Genomic DNA, 14,706 nt, shown 5'->3' with positions numbered 1-14,706 from the left:
ACACTGCTTAGAATCATTTATTATGCTAATGCTTCACATTCAAAGTGATCCAATAATAAGGAAATTGAATTCCTAGTAAACATAGGCTGTATGGACAACAATAACTGCTCTAATGTATGATGGTGAAATAAGGATATGCCTAGTTTGAAATATCTTTTACAATCTCTCTTGGAGGCCGATAGTTGATCTCTGACTATGATGAATAAAAATGTGTGAACATAGGTGGGTAGGGGTTCCTGCCACCCTACCACCTCCCATTGCAATTAAGATGGGGGTTTCATGGCCAATGCTCCCCATGCACAAAGTATACGAAGTATTATTTCATTTATTGTAATGGTTCATCTCCCATAGAGCACTTGTCTTGCTATGTTTCTAGGAATTCTTTAGAATTTATGCTTGGTTTGTTTTCCACCACAACAGTTGGTGGGATTATATTTTCAATTTCTTAACGCTATCAAATATATAGTTGGTGGCCAGTTGGTAGAGGCAATGAGTTATTTTTTGTCTTCCACTGTGTAGGGGTCATGCGTCATTACTATTGCAATGTCAATGACCCATGACTGCATGCAAGATAATTTTGTTTCTAGACTTATTCACTCAAAATATATGTTTGGGGTTATAGGTGTTTGTTAAGTATCAAGACCTAAGGCTTCTACATTTTTTCAATTTGGGACTTTGTGGAGACTACAAAAAATAAAAGAGGAAATCATCAACATTGTCTTCTAGTTGTTTGTGCTCAATACTCTATAGTCTCTAGAAAATTTGGTTAGCATTTCAAGGTACTTGCTCACTCTTAGTTCTCTAAATTGTATTATCTTTTATATGTATGTGTGGGTTTAAAATTTGTTTTTTCTCTTATATTCATCAAAGATATTTTCTATCTTCTCGGTTTTAAGTTCTCCTAGTTTTTGGAGCTTCTTGTCGCTTCCTCACTCATAATTATTTTCCCCTCCCTTATGCAAGGGTATGGCTTAATTCTACTAGCGTTCTATTCTTTGACTTGGAAACATCATGTTCCCTATCCTATCATAGTCTGGTTCTATGGGGTTCATGCATGGTGGTGGGTTTCTGAGTCAAGGGTGTATTGGCCTTTTTTCTAGTGGTGGATCATGGGGTTCCATTGTAACAATAGAGTTTGGATCTTAGGTGGTTATGATCTAGTTGGATATAACTATTTTTGGGTGGGTTGTTTGGGGCTTTGGTTTCTCATTTTGTTAATTCCTTATTAGTCCTAACTGCCACATCAAAGGATGCATAGTTGTAGGGGAGATGATGGTCACAAACAACAAGTTTAGCCACGTTGTTAGGCACATGCTAAGGAAGCAACTACTTTTTTTTTTCACTTAGTGACTTCTCTTGGAATTTGAGATTATATTCATTGACTAGAAAATGATGCTACTAATCATTGTGAAGTGCACTCGTATTTGTAAATTTTAGATGTGGTATTCAATTTGTCCCCTAGCCCTAACCATACCAGGGGGAGATAGGACAAATACCTACATTCTATTACCATCCATTAGGAAATGAAAAATCTTTTGGGTAGAGTCCTAGAAGAGAAGCATGAATATCAGAATGACATTATTTATTCCTTCAATGAGACCAAAAGGGTGAAACATTATTAATGGTCTTGTTTGAAGACATTGGATGCTCCTCTAGCTCACCTAGAAAGACATCTCTAGTGTGAGCTCAAGCCCTCTAGCTAGATGGTACAAGTGCAATGGATCTTTCTCTTGCGACTTCTTATAACTCTTGAGTTCTAAAAAGGTTTCCATGTAGTCATTTTATTTTACCATGTAGCCTACTTTTGGCTTGGCACTATTATGGTCAGATATAGTTAATTAATGTTGTTACTCTTTCTCTTAAATTACTAGTCAACAAATTTGGTTTCATTTTAGGTGGATTGAGGCTAGTAATATTTTGAGCTACGGGATTACAAGTGGTGTATCTTGAAATTTAAAGATAATACAAAATTAACTTAAGAAAATAAAAATAAAGTAATTTCCAAAATCATAGAAAATATATTAAAACCACTACTACCCAAACTCATCTTGTTGGAACCGTCAACTTAAGTGGAATGCCTACAAATCATGGATGAGATCCTCATTTCTCATGAGGTAATCCATTCTTTTAAAACCAAAAAAATATATGGATGTTAAAAAAATTGGACTTATGAAACCCTTTCTATAAATTGAACTGACCTTATCTATTCAAGATAATAAACTCTTTTGGATTTTAAAATGACTAGATTCAATGGATAAAATGTCCCCTCTCATTAAACTGCTTCTCAATTTTTCACAATGGACCTCCCTCCAACACTTTGTCCCAATATCAAGGTATAACACAAGGAAATCCTCTATCAACATTTTTGTTCATATTAGCAGCAAAAGCACTTGGCTAAACCATCAAAACAATTGTCTCAACCAACAAACTAAAAGGGATGTGACTTTTCGGAGAAGATATTCCTATTTCTAAACAAAAATCCATGGATGATACAATGTATATCGGAACCCCTATTGATTGCAAATTGAAATCCATTCAAAAAGTTTTAAAGGATTCATGCATGCTTTAAGTATGGAATTAAATAAAGAAAAATCTCAAATAGTTTTCTTTGATGCTCCTTTCCTAGTGTAGACACACACTTCCAAGCTCATGCACTTTCAAAGTAGCAAGCTTCCCTCAAAATATTTTTGATCCCCTTTGGTGGAACACTTTCTCAAAATAAAATTCTACGAGGATTCAATCAACAAATTAGAAAACAACTATCAATTTGTAAATTCCAAACTCTCAACTTAGTGGGTAATATTTTTCTCCTTAAATCAATCATCAATCCCTCCCCTTCTACCTACTCTAAAATCTCATGGTTCGATCCTCCATCCTTTCAATAATTAGAAGAATTTAAAGGTATTTCCTTTGGAAGGAACAGAAAAAGAATGCAGATTAGCTATCGAAGCTTGGGACTCGAAGACCTAAGCACTCTTAGAATAGTCTTAGGTGCCCAAATATGTTGCAGATGGATCTTGGGTGATTCATCCCCATGGAAGAACATTTTAAACCATATATATGCAAATGAAAATTCAAGTCATCTTCCAGTTATATCTAACCTTAAAAAAAATGGATCCTTTATTTGGATAATGGAAAAAAAATGGAATGTGCCCCATACAATAACCTTTCTTCTAGGAAGTCTGCAATATAAACTCAACGCACTTTTGGGAATATTCATGGAAAAAACTCTCCATGTTTGAAATGAACATGAACCACTCAATATCAAACAAACCATGCAACCCACCATTAAAATCAAAATCATGGAATATTGGGATCCTACCCAACCTAATCCCATTTTGCACATGTAGCTTCCACAAATCCATTGGACCCCTTAGCTTGAAGAAAGAAACTTGTTCTATTTATAGAAAAATTTTCAATCTTGAACCATCCTCTTCTTTCAAGAGTTATAAATGCTATAATGGAGGCACAGTTGAAGCAATCACTTCTCCATTGAAAAAGCTTATCATCTTGAGGTCAACAATTTTTATCATACCAAGGAAACAATATGGAATCAAATCTAGAGGAAAAACTCTTGGCTCAAAATCTCTCTTTTTCTATCGTTACTAGTACAAGGTAAAAATCTAACATGGCACAAATTTATCTAAAGAGGGATTTATGGTCCCTCCCTATGTGTTCTATGCAAATTAGCAGTGAAGAAGCATGTGCATTTGTTTAGTGGCTACAATTTTCATCTCTCTCTTTGGTCTACCTTGGAAAATATCATGCAATTATTTAACCGTAAACCCATTATCATCCCTCATACCTTAGAAAAATGGAGGGAAACAACATTCTCAAACCATATTCTCAATAAAATTTTACCTTGTTGCATGCGCTTTTTCCATGGGCCCTTCGGAAGGAATATAATCATTGAATATTTCATAATTATTCCATGAATATATAAGACTTATAGACCATCTGTTAAGAACCAAGATGTAGGCATATTATGGTTGATGTTTCTTTCATGATAATTAGTTGTGACAATTTTTGGCATTTTATTATTATGTTATGTTCTTCTTCATCAAGAAATTACCAAAATATACATGAATATCACAAAATAACATAAGACACAGGCTCTCTAAGCCAAGTCCAACAACCCAAAATAGGGAAAACCCAAAAAAATTCTTGTTCTTATAGAATTAGATCAAAATAATATATCTAGGACCCAAGACTAAGACCGAAACCTCCACAAATGCCCCAAGTCAACCCTCTGTCAATCCTTATTATTGCTCATCAAAGTCAGCAAAGTAAATGCTAGTCAAATATTTGAATGATGGCAAATTGATGGAATTTTGGCCCTAAAGCGACTATAGAGAAACTCGCAAGTGTGAACATATTAGGTAAAAAAATGAAACTTTATTTGTCCCTTGAATTGACTCTCTCTCTCTATACTTTGACATTTTTCTAAAATTCATCTTTCTCTTCAAATGGATGATGGATCCCAAATGATGTAGAACTTATATTGTATTTATGCATTTACTGGTAGGTAGAATAAGTGCCTCAATAAGGCCGACTTGTCCAAGAGGGCTGACTTGGTCTTGTGGAGGAAAGATTTGACTTTTTGACTCATTACAATTTTTTCTCTCCTCTCTTCCATGAAGTCTAAATGGGAATTTGACTCAAATACATTCTTTTGACTCATGATAAATTTTATTTGACTTAATAAACCCTGGAATCATGAAGAACATACTTTTACTAAAATAATAATAATAATGATAATTTTTATTTTTATTCCTTTTCTTTTACATGAAATATATAATGATACATGTATAATGATGATTACGAAGATTGAACCTAGTTACACTTTTAACCACTCCATCATAATTATGGAGGTATTCATAATTACACAACAAGATACATGGATACTGTCAAAATGAAATACTCTCATAAGAAGATTTTAGATTGATAAGCATTGTCAAACATCATCATCGTAACCAACATTGTCAATTTTACAAAATAATGAGGCCTTGACTGAGTAACTCTAACTCTCCACTAGATTAGAGTATAATGTTGGGAGGCATATATTTGGACACCACCACCACCACCTCTCAAGGAACATACCTGAACTAGATGCTCACTAGGTATGTCTTTACATGACTATTCCTATCTTGGATTCCCAATCCTCAAAGAATATCGGTCCTCCTTAGGAATACTCTTATCTTTTATACCTTTCCCTATCATCAAAGACTATTGATCCTCGGGTCTAATCCTTGCATATTGTAACATTTGACATTTCATATAATATAATTTATGTGGTTAAAACTATTTATAGTTGTACTTTATTTTTTTCAGTATTGTAATTAACATATGTAACTTTGCATGAGATCTTGGGGAGCTCTGGCGAACATGGCAGTTTAGGGTTAAGGACAGACCTGCAACGACAGATCTGCAAATATCACAGTAACCCTACCAACACTTTCTAGCAACATGACAAACCATAAGTGACAAGGAGTGGCGCGCGAATAATGAGTCTCCCTCAAGGGGAGGACAGGTGCCTCCCCCCAATGGAAATGAAAACACTCAAATGCATAAGGAAGTTTTCAGGCAAACTGTACAGGATGAAATGAGAGCAGGACAGGATACGCAAATATACAAGATGACTGACAATGAGAATCCCAAAGTGACATCGGCCACCTGTAAGCTGGTTGCAGCTGAAAGACCTAAGATTGAGCTCCCAAGCAACTAGATCAATGCTCAAATCCAGTACATGAAGGATCATGCCTTGATTGGGAAAGTTATAGGCTTTTGGCCTATGGAGAAAGCTCTGCATGGTTGGATTGTAGCTAAGTGGAAGTCGAAAGGACACATTACCCTACAGTTGGGCCCTAAGGGATTTTTCACGGCAATTTTCAACTGTCTAGAAGATAGAAACGGAATCCATGATGGAGGGCCATATTTTTTCAATGCAGCTGGACTGTATCTGAGGGATTGGATTGAAATATTCAATCTAGATAAAGAAGATCTTAGCTGGGCACCAGTTTGGATCCGTCTCTACTCCCTCCCTCTAGAGTACTGGGATGAAGATTCACTACAAGATATTGGGAATGGCCTAGGGGAATTCATCAAAATTGTAGAGGAGACTAAACTCCGAAGATATACCTCATATGCCCGAATCTGCGTCTATATGCATCTCAGCAAAGCTCTTCTAGATGCGGTAATTCTTTACCATGACGATCTTGAATGGGTTCAATCAATAGATTATGAACATGTCCCGTTTAGCTGCAGGAAATGCCATGCCCTTGGCCATTTATTCCGCGACTACCCTTAAAATCTGAAGACTTCACCCCCCACCTCTTCTGATAAATATGATTTATATGGCTTTACCAAAGTCACCAATCACAGAAAGAACCCCAAAAAACCTATTTCAAACCCTAAGACACCTACTGCCAACTCTTACATGCCTTCCACAAGTAATAGTTTTGAAACCTTGGCTAAACCAGAGATAAACAACTCCAAAATCCCTACCCCCTTCGAGGAGTCACCCAAGACGAAAGCCCAATTCATCCCCACTGGCTCAAGTAAAACCCAGAAATCTAAACAAACCATAGACCTCACCTCTTCCTCTCCCAGTTTGGTCCCAGCATAGAACCCTCAGGGCATGGATGTGGATAAAATGCAACCCGCTTTCACAGCTGCAATGGAAAATACAGAGAAAACAAGTGAAACCCAACAAATGGAAGAGGAACCTAACATCATAGATATTGGAGATCTGGATATACTGGGCTTAGAACAAGCCTGTAAGACAAAAAGTTATGACAAGATTCCAGAAAGGCAGCTAGAAAACCTGGAAGTGATTCTTTCCAAAGCACAACAGCAGAGAACCCTTGGCATACAGCCTGAAAGTCAATGGGATGACAAAAACATTACCAAAGACAATAAAAAGAGAGGAAGGAAAATGGATCTCCAATGAACTATCTGCATTGGGGAAATGCTGGTGGAATCGGGAAGATATTCCAAGCTTACAAAGTATTACAACACTCTCCCAATACTTCATCATGAAGATAATTTCATGGAATATAGAGGGCTCAACAGTGCTTAGAAATACAGATCAATAAATAGTATGATCTAGTAGGAGAAACCCCAAATATTCTTCATGCAAGAAACCAAATGTAACTCTACAACTCTGGACCGAACCATTGCAAAAGCATGGCCAGGTAGTAAAGCAGTAGCATTGGATGCCTCAGGAGCTTCAAGAGGCGTTGCAATAATCTGGGATGAACAATCCATCATGCTTACCAACATTCATTTGAGTAAGCACTTCATTCAAGCTACCTTCCACATAATAGGAACAAATATACATGGTCACTTAACTAATGTCTACTTTCCCCAGGAGGCCATGAACAAGATAGATATATTTAATACCCTATCTCTGATCAACGCTGACAGAACTCACCCGCTTTGGATTACAGCAGGAGACTTCAATGTGATAACCAAACTGGAAGAAAAGAGAGGAGGCAGGAATAAACTAGATAAGGAGAGCAGTCATTTAAAAAACTTCATCCAAAACAATTGCCTCATTGATATGCCATTTAATGATGGAATTTATACATGGAACAATAAAAGAGTAGGCTCACAATAGATAGCCTCTCGATTGAACAGATTCTTGCTCTCCGACAATGCAATCCATCTAGGCGGAGAACTCTCAGCTTCAATCCTGCCTCTCTCAGGCTCATATCCTTGGCCAATTTTGCTTCAATGGACAAGACTAGGTAACACTACACATTGGCCTTTTCGCTTTGAAGCTTTCTGGCTGTCACATCGAGATTTTGAAAACCTAATAAATACGATCTGGAACAACCTCAAACCTTTGGAAGGCTAAAAAATGTATCAATTCCAGCAAAAACTCAAAAATCTTAAAATCAAAATCAAACAATGGAACCACTCCAATTTTGGCAATATTTTCTAGGCACAAAATGCTCTATATCAAGACATGAAAAGACTACAGTAGAGGATCATCGCGGAAGGAATATCAGAGGAACTCTCAAAGCAGGAAAAACACCTGCAATCACAAATATCAGAAAGAGCAAAGCAAGAAGAAGTACTTTGGAAACAAAAATCAAAAGTTAGATGGCTTAAGGAAGGCGAAAGAAACACAAATTTTTTTCATCACACTACTGTTCAAAGGAGAATGAACAATACCATCACTCACATCTAGAACAGGCAAGGGGAAAGAGTAGAAAATCACGAAGATATAGAATAAGAACTTCTCACCTACTTCAAGCCAGTTCACCAAGAACCATAGACAGATAGGATGGCAGCCATAGAGAAAATAACCAAGACTATTCCAAAAGTAATAACCGAGGAACATAATCAGCTCCTTCTCAGGCCAATTTCTTTACAAGAGGTGTAACATGTGATGCACCAATTAAAAGAAGGAAAAGCACCTAGGCCTGATGGGTTCACATCCAACTTTTTCCACAACTTCTGGGATCTGATTAAATTGGAGATTTGGCAAGTAGTTGAGGAATCCAAGACCAATCGGTGGATGCTTCCCTCCATGAACGCAACCTTCATCGCCCTCATTCCCAAGGAAGTGCAATCTCATACCCCTGACAAATTCAAACCTATCACTTTGTGTAATCTCATCTACAAAATTGTCTCCAAAGTCATTGCCTCAAGGCTCAAACTGCTGCTACCACTACTCATATCGCTAGAGCAATTAGGGTATGTGGAAGGCTGGTAGATCATGGATGGAAACATACTTACTCATGAGATCATTCACTCCTTGAAATAGTCTAAAAAAGTAGGTATGCTTCTTAAAATCGATCTCTCTAAAGCCTTTGATAGCTTAAGCTAGAATTATATTCAAAAGATGCTAATTGCCTTTGGTTTTCCCCCCCATGGGTTACATGGGTCATGAGTCTCATAACCTCCACCTTCTTTTACATTTTGATTAATGGCATTCCGTCCTCCCCTTTTCATCCCTCTAGAGGAATCTAACAGGGAGATCCCCTATCCCCTTTTCTGTTCATCATGATGGTGGAAGGTCTTGGTATAAGCATCAAAGAAGCTCTTCATTCCCAGCAATTAAGAGGCCTCTCCTTTCTCAACTACCCTGCTTTTATCCACCAGCAATTCGTGGAAAATAACATGATTTTTGGCCATCCCTTAGTCCAGGAAGCTCTCAAATTAAAATCCCTGCTAATTGATTTCTCAGCTGCCTCTGGAGTGAACATCAACAAGGCTAAATCCCACATTTTCTTTTTTCATACCCCTACTATTACCCAAGCTTCTATTGCTTGTATCCTTGGATTCCTGATAGCTGCACTCCCATCCAAATATCTGGGAGCTCCCATGACTGATACTGCTCTGAAACACTCATCTTGGCACCTGCTCTTAGAAAAATTGGAAGCTCGCCTCTCTTCATGGACTCACAGATCCCTCAATATGGCCAGTCGCTTAGTCTTAATCAAAGCTGTATTACAATCTATACTGTTGTATCTCTTTTCTGTCCTGGCAGTGCCAAAATGGGTCCTCAAAGAAATCAAACAACTCCAAAGATCCTTTCTTTGGAGCAACTCGGGACAGAATCGCAAATGGGCTCTGGTAAAATGGGACACAGTTTGTCTTCCAAAGAACTCAGGAGGCACAGGGCTTTGTGATCCCTATAACGACAATGCTATCATGAGAGGACGCATCTAGTGGAAATGGATCATGGTGCTGCACACTCCTTGGGCTACCCTCTGGATAACAAAATACGCCAACAACAGACCTGTAGAAGATCTAATTCGACTCACAGAAGTTGGCCCAGGATCCCTAATCTGGAATGCAGCTAAGCAACACAAGAACTTAATCTAGCAGCACAACTTCTGGGAAGTTAGGGACGGTAAAACTACAAGGTTCTGGGAAGATTCTTGGCAGCAGAAACCCAAGCTAAAGGATTTGATCAAACCCCACCAAATACCTAATTGGGAAATGCAAAGGCTAGATAAGGTCAATCAATACTGGAGGCCTACCATAATGCGGTGATACAGGAAATGGCTAAGCATGGCCCACATCATCAGGCACGGCATGGAGTCCGATCAGCAGATCCTGGGGATGGAGCTCTCCAATAGGAAAATACCATATTCAAATAAGAAGGATGTTCTCAGATGGGGCTACGAGGCAAGAGGAAATTTTACCACGCATGAGGCTTATAACATAATCATAAAGGATCACACAATCAAAGATCCTCTCTGCAACAAAATTTGGGCCCCTAATATTTGGCCAAAAGTACCCACTTTCCTTTGGTTGCTACGTCAAAACAAAATCCTCACTTGGGACAATCTTCAGAAGAGAACTTCCACGGACCCTCCATATGTCCCAACTGCAAGCAAGAGGAAGAAACCACCTTGCACCTCATGAATTCATGCTCATTAGCACATAGGCTCTAGGAAAAAGTGAGTTTTTGATGCCAAAAGGATGGCAGAATCAAAGAAGACATAACCACCACTGTAAGCAATTGGGCATGGAATCCATACAAGAGAAAATTACTAAACTCCTTATGGAAACTCATCCCAGGCCCTCTCATGTGGAAAATATGGAAAGAGTGAACCGACGCATCTTCAAGGATCAATCCTCACCTTTGGAAATCCTTTGGAACGCTGTTTGCCAAAAACTTAGGGAAACCTTACTTCTTCAAACTTGGCACGAAGACAACTTTCCCTTCCTTCCACAAGAACAGAATATCTGGGCCAATTGGAATCTACAGTGGAACCAAGATTTGATAATCCATGCTAAACCTGCAGCAAAGAGCAAGATACTAGACAAATGGTTCCCTCCGCCCCAACATGTGATCCAACTGAACTTTGATGGAGCCTCGAAAGGAAATCTAGGCAAAGCGGGGTTTGGTGGAATTTTCAGAGATCATAAGGGTGACCCCCTTCTAACCTTCATAGGTTCAAACGGATGGGACACAAATAACTCAGCAGAATTAGAAGGGTTATGGCAGGGGCTCCTCCTAGCTCAAACTCATGGTTTCTTCCCACTCATAATTGAAGGTGATTCACAAATCCTAATAAACATCATGAATAAGATTCTGCAGGGGACTCCATCAAACAAAGTGGGCAACATCTGGAGATTAGCGGAAAGACTGGACTCATTGGAATATGGCTCTCTACCCACAGAGCAGTCAATTTTAAGAATATTCATCGGGAAGACCCACTAACCACTATAGCCACGATGCCCCAGCTAAAGGAATATAATGAATTAGTGAAGATTGAGAATGCATAGGAAGAAGGAGAGCACCAGGATGCGGGTGACAATCAAGGTAATTAATGCATAATAGAATGGAAGGCGGTGAGAGGATGAGCTACATGGCCATCGGTGTTCCACCCCAAACCAGTCTGAGCCGAATTCATGGCCACCTGTAAGCAGCATTAAATGAATGCTTGGACTGAGAACTGGTCATTATGTGCCTAGAAATGGACTCCCCTCGCCATACTGTTTTCCCTCCTCCCCTAATCCACTGCAATTGCCCGCCCCAAGCTATTGAACCCTGCTCTTGCACTCTCACTGGGAGTCATTGTTGGTTAGTGAGCTATGTTGATCTTGGCAATGGGCATCACTATTCTCATTCCAGGCTTTGCTATTTAACCTCTGCCCAGCCATTCCTTGTTCCTCCTCTACTCAATTCCTTTGGCATTTCTCCCATTGAAAATTGGCCAAGCATTTTGTCATGGTTCGTCACCGCACGAGGAGCTGTAGAGGGGGTAACCGGGGTGGTACTGCCTGACCTCAGGTGACGCCAAGTCCTGAACCAGCAGCCCCCTCTCCTTCCCATAAACTTCGTTACCCCCATAGCTCTGTTTTGGGCACGTATCCTAATACCCGCAGTGGTTGGGGACGCGAATAGTTTCTAGGTGGTTGTTGAAGCAATGTTACGGTTCACACTGCCAACTTCCCTTTGCCCCCTCACCCAACTCCCCACTCGACCCATTTCAGATTCCGCAGCAACCTGAACCGACCGGTGATTACTACCACCATCACCATCATTTTCACTAAAGAAAAAGAGCTGCAAGCCGCCTCGGCGGGAAGTACTGAAGTGCAGCAAGAGGAGGCTCACAGACACAGGAATGGCCAAGATACTAGAAAGCATCTTCTGGATGATGAAATGGGTGTTCTGCATGGCAATGCCATGGGTGGCGGTCAACATGCAGTGAAAGGACGTTTTGGAGCCACATGACCACTAGGTGGTAGCATGACTGACGCGTTGGCTCCGCATGCAGCTGCTAGCAGCTCTGGTGGCGTCCAACCTGCGTGTCGGCCACAAAGCAGCGTGTCAGAGGAGGAGGATGATTGGGATCAGTATGCGTGTCTAGTTGAAGAGATACCTGTCCTAGACAAGTTCAAATGATGACGCATTGCAGCCAGGTGTCACTAGCTGATGTCTCCTTTTCTGACTGGTCTTTTTATGATATGATTGTTCTACTAGAAATTTTCTGGGTTTATGTTTGTCCCGTTGGAACTTCTCTTGTTTTGTTTTTTCCTGTCTTAAAGACTATTATCCCATATTTGGGTATTTTTTTCCTTTGCAGACTGGTTTCCCCAATGATGGGGCAGTCAAGATATTCTCTGATAAACAATGTTTAGCATTACTGAGGCTTGAGTCTCATTGTACTCATATTTTGTTACATATTAATAGATTAACTTTACTTAGAAGAAAAACATATGTAACTTTGCGTTTTCACATTAGATGAACATGCACATTGTTAGCATGTTCATAATTTAGTCGTAAAATCATACGAATTAATTTGTGATGATTAATAATGAACACATAAAATCAATCTAAAACTATTAAATTAGTATTTATATTGATTAACAAAGAATAGAAATAAAATGAATATACGGCTAAATTTGTCGTTTAGAGTTATACTAATGAAACTGAATGAAATGAATATGACCTACTAAATTAGTCATTTATATAATGAATATGAAATTACCAAAAATATATAAATTACTATTGTAAATAAAAAAATTGTGATTAGAAATTATAACTAAATTTTTCATATATACGACTCTTAGTAGCTAATTTATAGTATCTTATAATACAACCAAAATTTAGTCACATTTCATTGGTTATTAATTGGTTTCAAACAATGAATAAATTTTTCATATATATGAATATTAGTAGCTAATTTATAGTGTCTTATAATGCAACCAACTTTTTGGTCTTATTTCTTTGGTCATTAATTGGTTTTCTCAAGTGATCATATAATAGTATATTTTGTTGTGTATTTGGTCATTAATTGTGCCAATTAACTACTAAATAAATGAATAAATTAATCACCAAATTTATGATTAAATATACTACTAGATGATAAAATTGAGACAACCAATTCATGAATAAGCTAAAAATGGCTAAAAGTTGGTCGCATTATAAGATACTGTAAATTAGCCACTATTGGTCACCAACTGAAAAATGATTGTTTATATGCAAATTTTAGTCATTTTTTTAGTAACTAATTATCCATTTTGTACTAGCGTATCTTGGATTCCCAATCCTCAAGGAGTATCGATCGCAGATTCTTATCGATTCCTTCATTCTCCCTACTAGTTACTTCAATAGACTTATAGTTGTTAGTCCTGGCCTAGTGCATGGAACATGAATAATACGGTGTCAACCATCTCTCAACCAGGGAAGAGATCCTTACTCCCTCTCATCTAGGGAGACATAACCACAAGCTCTAACTCAGTCTCATTCATCAACTACTTAATCTTCTCTGGAGATCTTAGTAGTAGCTTGCAGGTCTTTTCGACTCCTAACATTATCACATTATATCGAACATTGACTTTGTTGGATCTTCAACAATCTTCATGAAACTTTGACATCAAATGGTACATCTATCATCTCAAGGAGCTAATCTTCCCCTAGCTTCTTGCATGTGCCTTCTATATTTCATAACAAAGTTCTACCTCATAACCTTCAATAAGTCATATCAACTTTACAAATATCAATTATGACCTTATATTCTTTCATGCTATCATTAGTGTTGTCCACACAATCCATGTGTTCCTTGATTAAACCAAACGTTTGTAGGTACATCAATATCATCTAAAACATTATCTCAATTGTTATGTTTCTAGACTTTGCATATATTTATGCAATATTTATTTCTAGGGAGCCTAACCAAATCCAAAACAAAGTATCATTTAATCAAAATAGTGGAATTCTTCATGTCAAATTCAACTACTCACTCCCTCTGAGGTGAACATTCCTATGCAACAGAGTCATGCTTCATGTTCCTCAACTTCCAATCTATCAAAGTCATTATTGTTAATTTCATAGTGTTCTTGTTATGAAACCAGCTCATAAAAAGATAGAAAAGATAGACCAACGTCTTAGAATTCAACCTCTTTGAGGGGGCAACCTCCCTTACATTACCCAAATGAATGATTCTTTGATGATTCAAATGAGAAAACCTCCTTTCTATATATAGGAGTTAAGGAGTCACAATACAACCCAGTGGACCTAACAATAATAATATAAAGGCACAAAAATAACAATAGAGGGATTCTATGGGGCACAGTAATAACAATATGGGAACAATCGGGGCACAACAATATTAATAAGGGATACAACTACAATAATAATGGGGTAATCACTAGTATTATAGGGACCTAACGTGCCCCTCTCCTTCAAAAAATTGTTGTCCTCAATGCTTGAGTAGTTTTGGATGCTTTTGTATA

At 38.1% G+C, this 14,706-nt stretch overlaps 1 protein-coding gene across 1 annotated transcript; it reads left to right on the top strand.

The window, feature by feature from the left end:
• The first annotated feature begins 5,746 nt into the window (after positions 1-5,746).
• On the top strand, positions 5,747-6,307 carry LOC149208583 (uncharacterized). Its single transcript, XM_089398385.1, has one exon. The coding sequence runs from the start codon at positions 5,747-5,749 to the stop codon at positions 6,305-6,307; it is 561 nt and encodes a 186-aa protein (XP_089254511.1).
• Positions 6,308-14,706: the final 8,399 nt, after the last annotated feature.

This window comes from Pinus tabuliformis, chromosome 1_2 (genome assembly GCF_031772625.1).
Source record: "Pinus tabuliformis cultivar Carrire ecotype Pingquan chromosome 1_2, CPIR1, whole genome shotgun sequence".
Classification (NCBI taxonomy): Eukaryota; Viridiplantae; Streptophyta; class Pinopsida; order Pinales; family Pinaceae; genus Pinus; species Pinus tabuliformis.
The sequence above is the reverse complement of the archived record's forward strand: the minus strand, read 5'-3'. Positions and strand labels throughout refer to the sequence as shown.